General features: G+C 38.1%; 1 protein-coding gene across 7 annotated transcripts in view; it reads right to left on the bottom strand.

Annotated features, from left to right (window-relative positions):
• PARP4 (poly(ADP-ribose) polymerase family member 4) overlaps positions 1 to 21,055 on the bottom strand; it is a 260,869-nt gene that overhangs the window by 56,830 nt on the left and 182,984 nt on the right. For all 7 annotated transcript variants that reach the window (XM_064275429.1, XM_064275428.1, XM_064275424.1 and 4 more), the window contains 6 exons: positions 12,336 to 12,500; positions 11,239 to 11,285; positions 11,037 to 11,115; positions 4,133 to 4,270; positions 1,221 to 1,416; positions 77 to 144 (listed from right to left, as the gene is read on the bottom strand). In XM_064275429.1, coding sequence (XP_064131499.1) covers positions 77 to 144; positions 1,221 to 1,416; positions 4,133 to 4,270; positions 11,037 to 11,115; positions 11,239 to 11,285; positions 12,336 to 12,500 — 693 coding nt within the window. The remainder of the gene's footprint in view (positions 1 to 76; positions 145 to 1,220; positions 1,417 to 4,132; positions 4,271 to 11,036; positions 11,116 to 11,238; positions 11,286 to 12,335; positions 12,501 to 21,055) is intronic.

Genomic DNA, 21,055 nt, shown 5'->3' with positions numbered 1-21,055 from the left:
TGGAGAGTGAGTCCCCAACAGTACTACTAAAACTCAATAGAAAAACGCTCAGATCAAGGAAGGCACTTTTACTTACCATAATGAACTCTGTTGGCATATCATTACTTGTGATATACTTAGGGTATGAAAATAATTCCTTGTAACCTGCATAATAAGATTGGCATGCAGTGTTACCATTAAATATTCACTTTATTGACTATTAATAAACACCTGTACCACAACTGCTAACTTAAAGACTATATTATACATTTATGCGCATACCTTACTTTTAAGAAAACTATCTTTTCTCATTTTAACACAGTATATTCAAAATGTGCATTTTACTATTCACTATTCAAAATGTTATGAGTCAAATTAAATGCGTAGACCTCTGTTCTGTAATATATCATGAATGTAAAGGTGCAAAGGGTCCCAAATTGCACAGGCAGGTTGACCATGATTAAAGGTGTACTCTCCATGCATGTGCTTTGCACTCCCCATGCTAACGTGACCTCTACCCCCTGCAGCATGCAGATCCCAGCTCAACTGTAAAGTAGGACAGGCTTTCTGCTGAATGACACAGAATATAACAATCACCGGAAAGTGGTATACCTCCTCATTCCACTCTATGTTCCTTCTTTCATTCCTAAAGAGGTGCCTTCTGGAGGCTGAGATGTTTCAGTGGCCCAACCTGGAGGATGGGGTTACTTTTCTTCTGATAGTGCTCATCTGATGTTTTCTGACCATTCCTTATAGATATTCTACGACTATACTGATTTCAAATATTCTGTTCTTATTCTTAGGACCTTCATTCATGTCAGATCATGGGCTTTGCTTTTGGTTCAGTCAGTAGTAATACTAATAGTTATATTTACAGGGCACTTACTATGTACTATGCACTGCTTTAAGCACTTAATCCTCAAAACAACCCTATGAGGTAGGGCCTACGTATTAACATCTTTTACAGATGAATAAAGTGAAGCATAAATAGTTCAAGTAACCTGCATAAGATGACACATATAGCTAGAAGGTGGTTACTGCTGTTGTTGCCATCGAGTCGATTCCAACTCATGACCACCCCGTGTATAAGCAGTAAAGCCAAAATTTGAACCCAGGCAATCCGGCTCCAGAGCTACCTTTCACTCTATGAATGAGTTTGGGTTCACTGATTCAGCTCTACATGAGAGTATGTTCATATTATAGAGGAAGCTCACTTTGGCTCAGAGCCACAGAATACTTACTTGTGCCAAACTTGACAATGTTTATTTTTTGGTTCTTATCCACCAGGGACAGTGCATATAAGGCAATTTTCTTGGCTTGCAAGAATGCCTCACCCTCCATAGAATTGGAACAATCAAGACAGATAATAACTTCACTTTTCTTGGCTGTTTCAGGGAGGGTGATATTGAAATCTGGCTGAAAGACAAGCATGCAAGCCTAAAAGAAAAAAAAAAAGAGCTTCTTATATCTGTACTACTTTATGTGTCAAGAAGCCATAAAATTTCAATCTAAAAGCCTACCTACACAATCTTTCTAAATGGTGGTCAAAAAGTAAAGACACGTCATTGGGATACAGTAACAGAGAAAAAAATGGCTTATTAAAAACTGGTGACAAGCACCAGGGCTCAGGTAAGCTATTACTCACTGGGTTCCAAACTCTGATAGGTATGCATCATGTACAGTGATAATAGCTGGCAAGAAAAATCTTACAAACCTCAAAGAAGCGAAAGGATAAACCCACCAGTGTGTGTGTGTGTGTGTGTGTGTGCGTGTGTGTGTATAGAGACATAGCACACCCAATGCATGAAATTCATGCCTATGGAAAAGATAAATTAAAATGTGCTTATTAATTGACATACCCTTTAACTACCATGCTTCCTGTGGCATTTGAAAAATGGTATCATTTATATGAAGCTATATAAATTACATATTATAAAAAATGCTATAATTTATATAAAAATAACACTTCAGGCATAGCTCCAAAGTACAAAACATATAGCTAAGATCTGTAGAATTTGCATCAATGCGCAATTTTTATTAGAAAAGACCTATGTAAAATTCCAAAATTTTCTTGTAAGGTAAAATAATACCATAAAAATAAAAATAATTAAGATTTATTCAACAACAAGGTAGTTGACTAAGAGTTCAAATAAAAAGTAGAATGTCAGTGCTGGAGTTTCCAACAGGTAGGCCATGAGCCCACGTGAGGCGAGAAATGAATACAATGGTCTAAAAATCCTTGTGTGGCAAACACCAGAAGATAAGCTAGATAGCCGGGATCTTCTAAAAATTAAACATTTATGTTCATAAAAAGACTTCGCCAAAAGAGTAAAAAGAGAACCTATGGACTGGGAAAAAAAAATCGGCTATGACGAATCTGACAAAGGTCTAATCTCTAAAATCTATAAGAAAATCCAATACCTCTACAACAAAAAGGCAAATAATCCAATTAAAAAATGGCAAAGAATATACACAGACACTTTACCTGAAGACATTCAGGCAGCTAAGAGAAACATGTGGAAAGGCTAGAGATCACTAGCCATTAAAAAAAAAAAAAAATTTCTTTTTTTTTTTACATGCAAATCAAAAATACAATGAGATACCATTTCACCCTGACACTACTGGCACAAATCAAAAAAAGGAAAAATAACAAATGTTGGAGAGGCTGCAGGAAGCTTGGAACTCTTACGCACTGCTGGTAGGAATCAAATAGTTTTTCATTTTGGAAAACGAGATGGTGCTTCTTAAAAAGCTAGAAACAGAAATAGCATACAATCCAGTAATCCCGCTCCTAGGAATACATCCTGGAAAAATAAGAGCTATCACATGAACGCATATGTGCTTTGCAGCATAATTCACAATAGCAAAAAGATGGAAACAACCTAAGTGCCCATCAACAGGTGAATGGATAAACAAACTATGGTACATACACACACTGGAATACTATGCAATAATAAAGAACAATGATAAAGCTACGAAACAGCTCACAACATGGATGAATCTGGACGGGATTATGCTGAGTGTAATAAGTCAATCACAAAAGGACAAATAAAATGAGACCACTATTATAAAAACTCATGAAAAGGTTTACACAAAAAAATTTACAATTTTTGATGGTTACTAGGGAGGGGAGGTATGGGGAGGGAAAACACTCACTAGACAATAGATAAGAGGTAACTTTGGGGAGGAGTAAGACAGTACACAGTTCTGGGGAAGTCAGCACAACTTAACCAAGGCAAGGTCATAGAAGCTTCACAGACACATCCAAACCTCCTGAGGGAGCAAATTACTGGGCTTGGGGGCTGGGAACCATGGTCTCGGGGGACATCTAGCTCAAATGGCATAACACAGTTTATAAAGAAAACGTTCTGTACCCTACTTTGGTGAGTAGCCTCTGGGGTCTTAAAAGGTTGTGAGCGGCCATCTAAGATACTCCACTGGTCCCGCCCTGTGTGGAGCAAGGGAGAATGAAGAAAACCAAAGACACAAGGGAAAGATTAGTCCAAAGGACTAATGGAACACAACTACCAGAGCCACCACCAGACTGAGTCCAGCACAACCAGATGGTGCTGACTACCACCACCAACTGCTCTGACAGGGATCACAGTAGAAGGTGCCAGACAGAGCTGGAGAAAAATGTGGAAAAAAATTCTAACACAAAAAAAGACCAGACTTACTGGTCTGACAGAGATTAGAGAAACCCTGAGAGTATGGTCCCTGGACATCCTTTTAATTCAGTACTGAAGTCACTGGTGAGGTTCACCCTTCAGCCAAAGATTAGACAGGCTGATGAAACAAAACAGGACTAAATGGGTACATCAGCTCAGGGGCAGGGATAAGAAGGCAGGCGAGGGCAGGAAAGCTGGTAACAGGGAACCCAAGGTCGAGAGGGGAACAGTGTTGACATGTCTTGAGGTTGGAAACCAATGTTACAAAACAATATATGTATTAATTGCTTAAATGAGCAAACAGTTTGCTCTGTAAACCTTCATCTAAAGCACAATAAAAAAATAAAATAAAAATCCTTGTGTGGTCCAACATTGTCTAATGCTAGTTTTTCAGTATTATCAACAATTTGCAAATTTAAGTAACCAGTTTATTCTGAAATGTTTTTTCACGAGTGTCTCCTATTTCTAAGTAAGAAGCAGTATACCTCACTTTCTTTCTCAGGATATTTTTCAACCCACATTCTTGGGAGATATGCATCAGAAAAACCGATGTGGAGAGAAAATCCATTGCTGTCCAAGGAACTACCTTCCATAGTGCTAATTACAGCTTTGCAGTCTGTGCGCTACAAAACAATGACAATAAAGTAAATAATGGATTAATATCACATTATCAGTTTGCGTTTATCTGTCAAGTAGGAAACCCTAGTCATTCTCATTAATGAGCAATTGCACCAATTACATTAACATTAATGATCAATTACATTAACTACATTAATAATACAGTCATATATAAAGTACAAAATTATGAAATGTAAGTTTTAGCAATGTGACCATTATCACATCAGTTACTCTCCCGAAATTCTAAGATTAATTTACAAAGACACATTTAGGCAGAAAAATGCAGTTTGAGACAGTCTCAAACCCTGGATCCAAAAAATATAGTCTGCGTATTTAGATTTATCTGGATATAGCAGAAGGTTATATACACCAGATATATAGTATAACCTACAGTAGTAAAATAAACATAACCTACAGTAGTAAAATACAAAATTAAATAAAAATCTGAGAATTACATTTTAATAAATATGGAATGATTTTTTTAAATGCACATGATAAGCTTTAAGACAATAAAGACAATGTGGTAGATTGCAAATATGGCCACAAATCCTTTCCATCCTTGTATGTTTGCCATTTTGCAAGGTGGCTCAGCAGCTCCTCCCATCAGGAGGTGGCAACTATTTCTCCACCCATTGAATCTGGAGTTGAACATGTGACCTTCTTTGGCCCTTAACTAATGTGATATAAGCAGATGCCTAAAGAAAGTTTGTGTAACTGGGCTTGCCCTCTCTTGTTGCTACTGGGACCTCTCCCATTACTATATGAATGAGCCTGAACTAATCAACTGGATGATAAGAGACATCCGGCCAACACTCCAGCAGCCAGGTATGTGAGTGGGGCTACCCTAGATCATCCTGTCCCAGCAAACCAACCCAGACCAGAACCGCCCATCAATCCACAGAACCATGAGAAATAATAAATGCTCAGGTCGCTAACCAAAATATCTGCAGTTTGAATCCACCAGCTGCTCCTTAGAAACTCTATGAGGCAGTTCTACTCTGTCCTATAAGTTGAAATTGACTCAACAGCAACAGGTTTTTGTTTGTTTGTTATTGTTTTAAGCCCACAAAGTTTTGAGGTTGTTTGTTATACAGAAAAAGCTAACTGGGCTTCCCGTGCAGGGTGGATTAAACACATATGTTTACCTTCACTATTTAGCAAAACAGTAAATCTCCCTTCCAATAAAAAGGGTATAAACCCATAAGATAGAGCAGATGAGTGATGTCAACAAATTTTGCAAAGACAGAAAGCTGATGGAGGCATGTAAACTAAGCAAGAGTGGCAGAAGCTACTACCTGAGGGTCTGTAGAGGAAATAGCCACAGGCAGTGGGCTAACTAGCCCTGCAATAACCTGGGGAGGCTCACAAATTGGAGGTACCAGGCACTGCAGAAAACAGAGGTCCTAGTTAATCCACTATGTACTAATGTGTCAGACCCCTAAGTCCCCTCCCCACCCTAAGCAGCCAAGCAGCTAGTACCATTTGTCCTTGTTCTCTCACTAAAGAAAAACTGGAGGCTTATTACATAGAGAAATTCAACTAACTATGATGTAAAGTCAAAAATGCTAGGGAGTAGAACGGAGGTTAGGGCAACAAATGAAGACTAGCGAGAGTTGGCACATTGAAACTTGGAACCCTTAGCTACCCTCCCCAGGCATGCCGCATAAACATCTTTACAGAGGTTCTGGATAATCACAGAAGAATGGAAGCGTCATTATGATACTCACAACCAAAAAGCCAGCTTGCTGCCTGGTGACTCTCTAGTGCAGGTCTTTGGTCAACCTGCCCCACCAACCCACAGAGCTTCTCACTTTTTTGTGTCTTAATCTTAAATATGGACATATAGAGGGTCACCAGACATTTAAGGAAAAACCTTGTCATAGAGGAAAACACCAGACTTATGTTCTGCTAGAGATAAAAACAAACTGTTTTACTAAAGAAGGAAAAAAAAAAAACATTTCAAGAAATGGGGAGACACAAGTATTCAGACAAGAGGCTGCAGCATGTGTTCCAAATTTTAGAGAGAGAACAGTTTTCCTCTGGTGAAACAGAAAAAAGATCATGTTTGCAGGCATCGGGGGTGTGGGGGGGAGGAATGTGGTCACAGACAGACGTGTAGGAATTACACTGACAAAAAGTTACAGGGGTTTGTCAAACTATAATCTTAAACATTTAATATCAGTTAACAGCCTGAGATTCTTACATCCCGAGATTTGTTAAAGCATTTTGTCAGAAGTAATTGAGACCATTTTCTGTCACAGATGTATGCCTGCCCCTCCCCTTATCTTAAGGTAACAAGCTCGTGTCTTTACAAGTCTTTACCTTAGTTACAGATTTACAAAGAGTCAGCAGAAATGGAGTGGAAGACTTTAGTGAGTGAAAATGAAGTTTGATTAAGACTTGGTTAATTGATGTTTTCACAAAGTCATGAGACATTTACAGGTTCCATTTACTTAACATTGCTAATTTCACTTATTAACCTCCTGTTGACCAAAGTCTTTTCTGAGGCAAGCTGTGTAAACATTCTTAACAGATAACCTCCTAACAAACAATTCTTCATCCAAGCCAGAAATCCTGGCTCTTGGCCTCTTTCTTTTACAAGCAGTTAACTGTGACAAAAAGGCTGAACTGTCTTTTCAGAACAACAGAGGCAAAGGCTTTTAGGCTAGGTTACAATTTTTACTCAAAATGCAGTTTAATTTAAACCTGGTCAGTCCATCCTAGTTATGTCAAGCACCCCGGTTTTTGGTCTGCATACAATCTCTAATCTCTCTCTAATATGAAGTATGGAAACCAAAAGAAACAATCAGGGAAAAAAAAAGGGGGGAAAGAGACTCAAAGACAGGAGATACAATGCAGGGGACAGAAGAAAAAAAATATTATTAATACTGTCAAAGAGATAAAAGAGGGAAAGTATTGCATCCATGAAACCAACAGAACAGAACAGAAAATGGCTCTTACAAATAAAAAATATGAGAATAAAATTAAAATCTCAATAGAACAGCTGGAATTTTAAAAAACTGACAAATCATTCAGAAAGTAGAACAAAAAGACAATAAAATAGATAATAGGAGAAAAAATAGAAGATAAGAGGCTCAATCCAGGGGGCATCTAATTGAAAAGCATTCTAGAAATATAAAAGAAGGGGGAAAACTTAGTTTTAAAAATTACAATTTCCCACAACTAATGTCCATGGCAAAAGAATGGGTCAACATCCAACCATTTCAGGAGGTAGCATATGATCAAGAACTGACAGTACTGAAGGAAGAAGTACAAGCTGCACTGAAGGCACTGGTGAAAAACAAGGCTCCAGGAACAGATGAATACCAATGGAGATATTTCGACAAACGAATGCAACACTGGAAATGCTCACTCGTCTACGCCAAGAAATTTCAAAGACAGCTACCTGACCAACTGACTGGAAGAGATTCATATTTGTGCCCATTCCAAAGAAAGGTGATCCAACAGAATGCAGAAATAACCAAACAGTATCATTAATATCACACACAAGTAAAATTTAGCTAAAGATAATTCAAAAATGGTTGCAGCAGTACATCAACAGAGAGCTGCCAGAAACTCAAACCGGATTCAGAAGAGGACATGGAACAAGGGATATCATTGCTGATGTCAGGTGGATCTTGGCTGAAAGCTAAGAATACCAGAAAGATGTTTACCTGTGTTTATTGACTATGCAAAGGCATTTGACTGTGTGGATCATAACAAATTATGGATAACATTGGGAAGAACAGGAATTCCAGAACATTTAATTGTGTTCATCAGGAAACTGTACATAGACCAAGATGCAGTTGTTTAAACAGAACAAGGGGATACTGCATGGTTTAAAACCAGGAAAGGTATGTATTAGGATGATACCTGTTCACCATACTTATTCCACCTGTATTCTGAGCAAATAATCTGAGAAGCTGGACCATATGAAGAAGAACCTGGCACCAGGATTAGAGGAAGACTCATTAAAAACCTGTGGTATGCAGATGACACAACCTTGCTTGCTGAAAGTCAAGAGGACTTGAAGCACCTAATGATGAAGATCAAAGGCCACAGCCTTCAGTATGGATTGCACCTCAACATAAAGAAAACAAAAATTCTCACAACTGGACCAATAAGCAACATCATGATAAATGTTGAAAACAATTAAGTTGTCAAGGATTTCACTTTACCTGGATCCACAATCAACATCCATGGAAACAGTAGTCAAGAAATCAAACGACATATTGCATTGGGAAAATCTGCTGCAAACGACCTAAAGTGTTAAAAAGCAAAAATGTCACCTCGAGGACTAAGGTGTGCCTGACCCAAGCCATGGCAATTTCAATCACCTCATAAGCATGTGAAAGCTGGACAATGAATAAGAAAGGCTGAAGAAGACTGATGCCTTTGAGTTAGGGTGTTGGCAAAGAATATTGAGTATACCATAGGCTGCCAGAAAAATGAACAACTCTGTCTTGGAAGAAGTACAGCCAGAATGCTCCTCAGAAGTGACAATGGTGAGGCTTCGTCTCTTTCACATACTTTGGACAAGTTATTAGGAGGGACCAGTCCCTGGAGAAGAACATCATGCTTGGTAATGTATAAGATCAGTGAAAAAGAGGAAGACCCTCAGTGAGCTGAATTGACACAGTGGCTGCAACAATGGGCTCAGACATAGAAACAACTGTTAGGATGGTGCAGGACTTGGCAAGTGTTTTGTTCTGTTGTACATAGGGTCGCTGAGTCAGAACCAACTCAAGGACAACAAAAAAAGGCCATGAGTCTTGAACAATGAATGAAGCTTACATAATTATTAAATTTCAAAATACCAGGAATAAAGAGAAGATCTGAAATTCTGAAAGAATTAAAAAAAAAAAAACTGTATACAAATACTGTGGGATAAGAATATCATTGACCTTCTCAAAAGTAACACTGGAAGCTGGAAGACATTGCCTTCAATATTCTGAGAGAAAATAATTTTCAACCCAGAATTCTATACCCCACACGTGATCCAGTGCAGCATGTAGAAGAAAGATATCGTCCGACTTTACCACCCATGCATTCTTACTCAGGGAAGTTAATGGAGAATGTGCTCTGCAAAACTGAGGGACTAAAACAAGAAATAGGAAAAAGGCTTACAAAAAACAGTAAAGGGAGGCTACCAAACAATAACCAGGCCAGGTGGAGCAGAAAGACGGAAGGGAGGGAGGTCTCCAGGGAAAAAATAAGTTGCTGAACTATTTGAAACACTTAACAGTGTGAAAGACAGTATAAGAAGAGTCTTTACCAATGTATTAGCATATGAGAAGAAATATGGACAGATTTCTAGAAAACTAAGCAAACTAAAAAGGTCTTTTCCTTCAGGAATCACTATAGGAAGATATAAAATATATGTAATCATAATACGGTTCTTGGCTCAATTGTAAGCAATATTCACATAGTCATAATAACTTAAACACTGACTACAGCTTTAAGGAAGATTGTGATAGCACTCATTTGGGATAAGGGGAGAGAAAAAGTGAGTAGTAAAGTAAGTGAAGGGGGAAGAAAACTAAAGTCTAATCTATTATGAATAAGTAAACCTTAAAATTGGGGCTGCTTGGCGTTACTGAAATGGTTAATCCCAGACCTAAACTGAAATTCTATTTTAAATTAAGCTGCAACTAGGTTTGAAGCCTGCCTCTGCCTTCTATGAAAGACAAGTTTGCTTCCTGTGAAAGTCTTAACTGCTTGTGACACGAAGCATGTAGAGATCTGGGCCTTAGTTTAGGTAAATAATCTTGCTATCTTAACTGCTCTCAGGCAATTCATCTGGTGAATGCTTAGGCCCTAACTCCTTCCCTCCTAGCCAGATAGGCAATGTATACATTTCAAAAGGTTTCAAGTAGGACCTGATTTAATCTCCTTGCTAACCAAATGGTCAACTTTTACATTTTAAGGACTCCAACTAGCCTATGGGAAACCCAGGTGGCATAATGGTTAAGTGCTACGGCTGCTAACTATAGGGTTGGGAGTTCAAATCCACCAGGTGCTCCTTGGAAACTCTATGGGGCAGTTCTACTCTGTCCTATAGGGTCGCTATGAGTGGGAATTGACGGCACTGGGTTTGGTTTGGTTTTAACTAGCCTATAATCAATCACTAAACCCCTACAATCAGGAATGTTTACACTGCTTGCTTTAGAAATATTGAATTAGTTAATTTGTGTCAGGAAAGAAGAAATTGATGTTAGGATAGAAAATGATGTTAGGAAAGTTTGTAGTTTGACAACCCCTTGTAAATTTCCCTTCCTTACCTGGTATTCCCCCTTGATGAGATCCCATTTTGCCTTTGTTTGCTCTGCCTGATAAACACCTCACTGCTCTCCCTGCAAACCAGAACACAGGCTCCCTCTTGTTTGAGTGCCCATGTGATTCATTTCACAAAATGATCTTATTTGTCTTTTTCCTTCAATAAAATTCCTTGTTACAATTTCTAGCAGAGTGTCTGTCTAGTGTTTTCACTAGGACAATTATAATAAGAATTATGAAACAGATGACTCAAGAAACAGAAGTAAAAACTTTTTATTTAAAACTATGGAGTAAACCAGAAGAAACAGCTATATTCTAAAGCAGGTCAGTCTCTGGGTGCTGATGGGGCCAGGCAGGGACTGAATGAGACTGCTACTTTTTCTTAAAAGTTGCTGTATTATTTGACTTTTTAAACTATGTGCATGCATCGCTGTGGTAAAGTAAAATTAATTTTTAAACAAGAGTTCTTAAGAAATAAAAAAAAAATTTACTAACCTTTTGTTTTAGTTTATGTGTATCACTAGAAATGAATTCGATCACGTATGGCATCTCAATGTATATACTCAAAGAGAAGCTATCAAAGATGAAGAGAAAATTGTCTTAGTAGTTGCTTCAAATAATTTTAAATGAAATTTTAACAATGAAACTAATGTCCATTGAATGATAAACTGACAGGTTTTATATTTTAGGTACAAACCTTTGCTTTGTCCCTATTTCCTTTACGCAAATCTTCTCTACTGTATCCTGTAAAAAGAAATACGTATATATATAAAATTACTTATTAGGTTTCATGATGAGACTCTAAACTGAATACAATCTAAGCAAGGCCACAGAGGCATTTGCTTATGGAATGACAGTAACTTCTAAAATACAAGAATATGGGGGATAAGTTACGGCCATTTTGATAAAGATTTTCAACTATGCATGTGTGTGTGCATATTTGTATGTATGCATACACACACACATATACACATACACATACGCATACAATTTATATAAATAAATACATAGTAAGAAGTCTGGAAGGACATATACCAAAGCATTAACCAGTAGTTATCTCTGGATGATAGAATTAAGGATGGTTATTACCTTCCTCTTCTGGCTAATCTGCATTGTCTATGCTTATCTACCTCTGCTACCTGTCAGTTTGTTGTACTGTGGTGGCTTATATGTGGCTATAAAGCTGGAAGCTATGCCATCAGTATTTCAAATACCAACAGGGTCATCCATGGTGGATAGGATTCAGCAGAGCTTCCAGACTAAGATAGAGTAAGAAGAAGGCCTGGCAATCTACTTCCAAAAATTAGGCAATGAAAACCCTATGGATCACAACAGAATGTTGTCTGCTATAGTGCTAGAAGATGAGTCCCCTAAGTTGGAAGGCTCTCAGGATACACCGTAGCCACAACAATGGACTTGGGCACACCAACAATCATGAAGATGGGGCAAGACAGGGCACTGTTTTGTTCTGTTGTACATGTGGTCGCCATGAGCCAGAGCTTACTCCATGGCAACTAATAAGAATGCTTACCTAAATTCTTCATGATGAACATATAGTACAGATATAAATTTTTTTTTTTTTAGGTAATTGAACAGAATAAAAATATTATGCCCATTAAGCGTATCCGTGTCTTTTATTCTTTTGACTTTACAAACAATATATGTATCTAAATGCTACAACAGCCAGTAAAATTGATTTTATTCTAAAAAAGATTAGATTATTTAGATTTTTTTTCTTCCCTTTACATAAATTCTGAGAAATGCTTCTTTAAATCTTATCTTAAGCACACTAACCTGAATGTTTTCATTCAAAGCTTTGTCTTGTTGCCAGGGTGCCACAGTAGCAGGCATGCAGAAAACAGCAGCAGTACCTTGGACGCTGAGTTCAGTGATATAGGTAATTTTGATAAGAACCTTAGCCTTAGGAGGTAAGTTTCCAACACTTACAGTAAAAACTTCCTGAAAAAGAAATATACTACTTAGCTTTGTAGTTCAAAAGCACATCCATTCTATGTTACTTAACTCCTTGTATTATATGAGCTACTTGAGTTACAATCTGCCAAATTCTTCCTCAGGAAATGGTTATACAACATTGTTGGTGCTAAAGTGGAGCCCTGGAGCCATTCACCAGTGTGTAGGGGAGGGGTGACACCTACAGGAGACTGAGGGAGGAGGCCTCTCAGGCTGAACTCTGGCCTGACTGGGGAGTATGGCCCAGGGGCTCTTCCCACAGGAGGACCTGCCCTCTGCACTGCTCTGTCTGCACAGACAGCCTCTCTTTGCACAGTTCCATCTCTTGAAGAATCTGTGGCCTTCATGACTCCCATGACCCAGCACCAGTTCCACCAGTGGATGCCAAGCAGAGCAGTTTTCACTAAGATTGACCCTCACGTAATTCTGTTACATTGTAGTAAATTTATCATTTTACTTAAAACATATTTAGTTTTCTTTTAATGGGGTATTGATAATTACTGTATAAAGATGCAACCTCATTATCACTTAAGGTAGAAAATAGAGAGGATAGATGTATTTTTTTCTGTTACATCGTCAGAGATCCCTAACATCTCCAACTACATATGCCATTCTATTTGACCACACTATCATGAAAATTTAATATGTTCATATTAGGAGCATATACCACTAAAGATTAATGCAGATTCAAGGAGCAAATTATTACTTTTGACATCAAGGATATCCATTTGCAGAATGGGAATAAACAATAAAGAGGTAGTTAATGAACAATAAATAATGCTAGCCCTTAAAAGAAGCATATGCATAAAAGCCTGGGGATTCATTTGAGAGACTGCCACTTAATAGCACAAGGTTAGAGTTCTGCTTCCACTTAGGATATAAACACACACAAGACTAAGAGCTGGATAATCTATGTAATAATTTTTCTTGAACCCATCAGATAGCTGAGGTTGCAATGCAACCAAAAGGACTGAATTCCAAATAGTGACAACACCCCCTGAGGAAAGATGGGAATCGTAAACTGTGTAAATTCCTAAAGGCTAAGAGTGGGCTAGGATATCAGTTTAGAATAATTGTGAGCCCCAGACACAAGGGAAATTTACACCCACTCACAAGTTCTTTGTCAGTCTTCTACTGGGCCCATTAGAAAGACTCAGGGAAGGCAGGACACCAAAGAAAGCCCTGTTCAGTGGAGCAGGAGTGCAGGAGGTGATTGGCTGCTGCTGGGAGGCAGGCATAAAAAACCACTCACTTCCCTGGATCTTTCCCATGTGAAGCAAAAGCCTGAAACTGGGGAAAGGAACAGCAAACCCTCTCACCTTCAGGGCCAATACAGAATGGGTAGAAGCAAAACAGTGGTAGGAAACATTCCTTCCCACTCCCAGGAACCAGGCTGAGATACACTGCTTTAGGGAAAACGACAGAAGCAAAAGATACTGTCTATGGATGAGGGAAGGAAACCCTCCTGGGCCTAGGACCCTGCATCAATACAAAGCAGAAGTTGCGTACCACTGGAGGAAAGGCAGGAAACTGTTCTATGAACTACCCCCAAGACAATCAAGGTAATATTTGGCTGCTGCTAGGGAAGAGAGAAGTGGGGGAATGTGCAGAAATGCTGAGAAGGTCCCAGCCCCAAGGCCCAGGAACACAGGTCCTGTCTAAGACTGAGGTTGAACCAGCAGAACCAAGAATACCCCTTGCCCCACCATGAGCCTAGCACTGAGTAACAACCAATAGCAGTCCACCACTAGGGAAGGGGCATATATGTCATCTCTGTGGCACAGATGTGCAGGGTCTTTGGAAACCTGAGGATGGAGCACGAACCCTAAGAAAAATCTTTCATCATCCCAGAACCCACACTATGCACAAGGTAATGGCAGCCCACCGTTGGAGCAATGAGAATAAGTTCAACTATTTAACCCCTACACTAATAGCCTGACAGAATAGGAAAGCCTATTTCTGGGCATATATACCACTTACCTCTGTTTCTACTATTTCTCTACATACACTGTCTGGCATTTGATTATAAATTTCAAAATACACACACAAACACACACAAAGACCCACTGTCAAGAAATAAAACAACAGGACCAGAATTCAAATATAACCATGAAGTTGGAACAATCAGAAAGGACTATGATAAATATATTTAAAAACCTACTGGAAAAGTGAACATCACGAATGAATAGAAAGGAAATTTCAGTGGAGAGATGGAAATTATAAAAAACAAATGTCAAAAATGCCAGAAATAAACACAGTATCACAGTTTACCAGCAGACTAGACGTAGCTGAGGAGTCACTGAACTTGAAGACAGAGCAATAGAAATTATTTAAAACACATCCAGAAATAAAGTCAAAGAAGAGAGCTTCAAAAGCTGTGTGACATATCAAATAATCTATGTATATTTGAAGTCCCAGAAAGAGAATGGGGAAGAAAAAATATCTGAAGAGAAATGGCCATGGAAACTTCAAAATTAACTAAAGATTATAAACCACAGACCCAAGAAACTCAGAGAACTCCAAGTAAAGTAAATAATTTTTAAAAATCACATAAACACATAATAATTAAGACTACTGAAAGCCAAAGATAACAAAAAAGTCTTGAAGGCATTACACGGGGACAAAGACAAGAATTACAGTAGACTTCTGGTTAGATACTATGTAAGCCAGAAGGCAATGGGTTGACATATTTAAAGTGATAAAAGAAAAAGGAAAGAAAAAGTTGTCATCAAGTTGATTTCAACTTATGGCAACCTATGTAGGTCAGAGTAGAACTGTGCTCCATAGGGTTTTCAATGGCTGATTTTGCAGAAGATCACCAACTTAAAGACAGATCACTAGAAATAATCTAAAATAAAACATGGTTATCTCTGAACCCTGGTCCTGTTAATCATTTTATCTCTTGACAGTGGGTCTTTTTTATTCCTGCTTTTTTGGCATTTTTTGGAATTTGTGATCTAATTCCAGGCAAAATGTATGTAGAAAATAGTATAGATGGAGATAAATAGAGATTGTGGCTTTCTTCCAAAGTGCCTCTTGGTGGACTCCCACCTCCAACATTTCAGTTAGCAATCAAGTGTGTTAACCATTTGTACCACCCAGGGATTCCAGGAAAAAATATCTTTCAAAAAGGAAGGTGAAATATTTTGTCAGATAAAACCTGAGAGAGTTTCTTGCCAGCACACTTTCACTAAAAGAAATGTTTAAAGTTCTTCAAGCAGAATGATGATAATACCAGATGGAAATGTGGGTCTAAACAAAGAAAGAACACTAGGAATAGTAAAAATGAGGGTAAATATAAAAGACAGTTTTTTTCTTATTTTTAATTGCCTTAAAAGATAACTGAAAATCTAGAACAAAAATAACAATATATTGTGAGACTTGTAACATATGAGGAAGTAAAATATACAACAACAGCACAAAGGATGTCGGAGGAAGTAAATGAAGCATAAAACAAACCAAAACCAAACCCAGTGCCATCAAGTCAATTCCAACTCATAGCGACCCTACAGGACAGAGTAGAATTGCCCCATAGAGTTTCTAAGGAGCACCTGGTGGATTCAAACTGCCGACCCTTTGGTTAGCAGCCGTAGCACTTAACCACTACGCCACCAGGGTTTCCAAATGAAAGGATAGGGCTATAATATTCTTATACTATATTTAAAGTAGTATACTATTATTTTAAGGTAGACCGTGATAAGTTAAAGATATGTATTGTAAATTCTAAAGCAGTGCTGACCAATGGACCTTCTGCAATGATAAAAATGTTTGCTACCCAGTAAGTTAGCCAATAGTCACATGTAAACATTTGCCTTTAATTAATTTAAATATTCACATGCGGCTAGTGTCTACCACATTGTAAAGGGCGCTTTAGACCAACCACCAAAATTTTTTAGGAGAGGTAGAGGCAGGTCAGATGGTGGAGTGGTCAGATGCTTCCAGTGGTCCCTCTTACAACAAAGGCCCGAAAAAACAAGTGAATTAATTATGACAGTCTAGGAGCCCTGAACATCAAAGAAAAAGCAGAGGAATCCGACTGAGTGGTGGCAGAGAGACAGATAGTCCAGAAGCAGTGAGGAGTTGCCAGACCTGACCTGGCAGGAACTGGCACCTCACAGACCAGATCGCTCGTGCAAGCACGGTGAGACAAACAGTGGCGTCTGGGAAACATTTTTCACATCAGGAGAGACCAAAGTGGAGGAGAGTTCACTCATGCCTCCCAAATCAGAGAAAAGTGGTGCTCTCAGCATAAGTACGTGCATCTAATCTACCATGCAGACAAAAAAACACCCCTTTGGAAAAAACTCCCTCCCATTTAACTGACTCCTCCCCACTCTGCACCAGGTCCTAAGGCAGCTTCAGTGACAGTCGCTTTCCTTGGGCTGGAAGTAGGACCTGTTGTGCACCCTGAGCCATCCTCTCAACCTTGGAAAAGGAATAAATTAACAAAGAGGGGAAAAAATAACCTGCAGGCTCCCCTACACTGGGAACTCAGGGCAGAAATAGCTCCTTTGCCTAGGCACAGGCATAAGTGGTCCACGGATTTTGAATGCCTTTCACCACTGCAAAGATTGGTGTGGGCCCATTTCAACAGCACAGTACAACAGGGTATATGCCAGAATTCTAACTTCAATGGTTTCAGCTATATGGTGGATAGGCAGGTTTGTGATGTTTGACACCACTCTACCTATTAAGCAAGGTCCTTGCCTACCCACATCAGGGGCCTGAGGACTGGTGGCTTTGCCCATGGCACCTAGCCATTTTAGAGAGGGGTCCAAGGAAAAGTGGTGCCTCCCAGTCCTTAGAGCCAACAGCACTGGGTACCCATAGTATGGATGTAAAACCCAAAACCCACCCATCTAGGAGCTCTAGGGAACAGGGATAGGCTTTCCTCACAAACACTCAGGGGTGGTTGTCAGTCCCCTGCCTTGCTGAACGTGTGATGCCCTACTGCAGCCAGATACCTGTGCCTACACCAATCATCCATGCTTGTCGAAGGCTGCAAGTGAGAGCCTGCACCACACACCTGGGGACAGACTACCTGGACACTTGAGCTGAATCCATACAAGAAAAGTAAATGGATTCCTGGGCTCATATACCTATTAACAGTTCTAACCACCTAGTGACAGGGTGTTAGGTGCCAATAATCAAATCAGCTCATTCAAGCAACCTATTTGGGCAAATCAGAACAAAACGAAACAAGAAGCTAGGACATAGTAAGCAAACATAAAATAATATAGTAACTTATTGATGGCTCGGAGACAACAGTCAATATCAAATCACATAAAAAGGAGGAAGATGATGGCTTCAGCAAGCTCCCAAAACAAAAAATTGAGAAACCTTCCAGATGAAGATAAATTCCTGGAACTACCAGAGGTAGAATACAAAAGAGAAATACACAGAACTCTTAAAGACACCAGGAACGAGATCAGGAAAAACACAGTACATGCTAAGGAACACACAGACATAGCATTAGAGGAACTTAAGAAGATTAGAGAAGTACATAATGAAAATATAATAGCCTTCAAGAATCCATAGAGAGGCAGAAAACAAAAATTCAGAAGATTAACAGTAAAATTTCGAAATTAGGCAACTCAATAGAAAGTCATAAGAGCAGAATTGAGGAAATGGAAGTCAAAATACATGACACTGAAGATAAAGCACCTAACAAGAACATATTTGAGGAAAAACCTGATAAAGGAATTAAAAAAAATGAAGAAACCCTAAGAATTATGTGGGTCTCTATCAAGAAAAATAAAGGAGTGATTAGAATACCAGAACACAGGGGGATAACAGAAAATACTGAGAGAATTGTTGAAGATTTGTTGGCAGAAAACTTCCCTGATATCCTGAAAGATGAGAAGATATCTACCCAAGATGCTCATCGAACCCCATACAAGGTAGATTCCAAAAGAAAGTCACCAAGACATATTATAATCAAACTCACCAAAACCAAAGATAAAGACAGAATTTTAAGAGCAGCTAGGGATAAACAAAAAGGCAACTACAAAGGAGAGTCAATAAGACTAAGCTTGGACTACTCAGCGAAAACCATGCAGGCAAGAAGGCAATAGGATGACATATATAAAGCCTTGAATGAAAAAAATTGCAAGCCAAGAATTATAAATCCAGCACAACTATCTATCGAATATGAAGGCAAATTAGGACATTTCCAGATAAACAGAATTTTAGAGAATTTGCAAAACCCAAACTAAAATTACAAGAAATACTAAAGAGAGTCCCCTGTTACATATCAGTAACATCAGATAACAACCAAAGACTAGAATACAGGGCAGGGCAACTAGATATTACCTCACAGAGAGGGAATTCTCAAAAATAAATCAAAGCTAAAATGCTCAAAATAGGGAAACAAAGATATCATTATATAAAACAATGATGTCTTTTAATGACAATATGAAATCAAAAAAGAGGGACTAAAAATGTAGTCACAGCTCTTTCATATGGAGAGGAAGTCAAGGCAACATAAAGAAATAAAATATTAAGGTAACACAAAAGAAACTAAAAAACCTAAACATCAAAATAAAAACTGAGAAAAGCATAAAGACTTAGCAAATACAAAAACAACAATAATGAAAAAGTGGAAAAGACAATATATAAAGAAAAATGGCTCACCACAAAAAATTAAGTGGAAAAACAAGTGTAAACAAAACAAAAAAAGACATCAAAATGACACCTTTAAACTCATACATATTCGTAATTAAGCTGAATGTAAAGGGACTACATACACCAATAAAGAGACAGAGAGTGACAGAACGGATAAAAAAACACAATCTGTCTATATGCTGCCTACAACAGACACACCTCAGACTTAAAGACACAAACAAACTACAGCTCAAAGGAAAGAAAAAAAAAATCAAGCAAACAACAGTCAAAAAAAGGCAAGAGTGGCAATATTAATGTCTGACAAAACAGACTTTAAAGGAAAATCTGCCACAAAGGATAAAAAGGACACTATGTAATGATTAAAGGGTCACCATACCAGGAGGATATAAACATAATCAAAATTTACACATCTAATAACAAAACTCAAAATTACATAAAACAAACTGACAGCATTAAAAAGAGAGATAGATGGCTCCACAATAATAATAGGAGACTTCAACACACCAATTTTAGTGAAGGACAGAACATCCAGAAAGAAGCTCAATAAAGATACAGAGCATCTAAATGCCATGATCCACCAACTTGACCTCATAGACATACATACAACATTCCACCCAAGAGCAGACAAGTATACTTTCTTTTCCAATGCACATGGAATGTTCTCCAGAATAGACCATATGTTAGGTCATAAAACAAGCCTTAACAGAATTGAAAAAATCGAAATATTGCAAAGCATCTTTTCTGACCATAAAGCCCTAAAAGTAAAAATCATTAAACAGAAAAAGCAAGGAAAAAAAAAATCAAACACAATGAAACTGAACCACACCTTGCTCAAAAACAACTGGGTTATAGAATAAATTAAGGACGGAATAAAGAAATTCATAGAATCAAATGAGAATGAAAACACCTCCTACCAAAGCCTCTGGGACACAGCAAAAGCAGAGCTAAGAGGGCAATTTATATCAATAAATGCACACATCCAAAAAGAAGAAAGGGCCAAAATCAAAGAATAATCCCTATAACTCAAACAAATAAAGAGCAGCAAAACAAGACCTTGGGCACCAGATGAAAGCAAATAATAAAAATTAGAGCAGAATTAAATGAAATAGAGAGCAGAAAAACAATTGAAAGAGTTTAATAGAACCAAAGCTCGTTCTTTGGAAAGGTCACAATATCAACGACCCACTGGCCAAACTGACAAAAGAAAAACAGGAGAGGAAGCAAATACCCTGAATAAGAAATGAGATGCGCGATATCACAACAGACCTAGCTGAAATTAAAAGAATCATATCAGATTACTGCGAACAATTGTACTTTAACAAATTTGAAAACCTAGAAGAAATGGATGAATTTCTAGAAACACACTACCTACCTAAACTAACACAAACACAGAACAACTAAATAAACATATAAGAAAAGAAGAGATTGAACAGGTATTTTAAAAACTAACAATAAAAAAAAAAAAACACCCTGGCTCTGACAGCTTCACTGCAGATTTCTACCAAACTTTCAGAGAGGTACTACTGAAGATTATTTAAGAGCATAGAAAATGACAGAATACTCCCAAATTCATTCTATGAAGCCAGCATACCCCTGATACCAAAACCACATAAAGACAAGGCAAAAAAAGGAAATTACAGATGAATACCCTCATGAACTTAGATGCAAAAAATTCTGAACAACAGAATTCAACAACATATCAAAAAAATAATTCACCATGACCAAGCGGGGTTCATACTAGTTATGTAGGGATGGATTACCACTGATTATTTTATCAATATAATCCATTACATAATAAAACATAAGACAAGAATCATATCAACTGATGTAGAAAAGGCATTTGAAAAAGTTCAACACGCATTCATGAGAAAAATCCTCAGCAAAATAGGAATAGCAGGGAAATTCCCCAACGTAATACA

This window comes from Loxodonta africana, chromosome 23 (genome assembly GCF_030014295.1).
Source record: "Loxodonta africana isolate mLoxAfr1 chromosome 23, mLoxAfr1.hap2, whole genome shotgun sequence".
In the NCBI taxonomy this organism is placed as follows: domain Eukaryota; kingdom Metazoa; phylum Chordata; class Mammalia; order Proboscidea; family Elephantidae; genus Loxodonta; species Loxodonta africana.
Note: the sequence above shows the minus strand (reverse complement) of the source record. Positions and strands in the feature narration are given on the sequence as shown.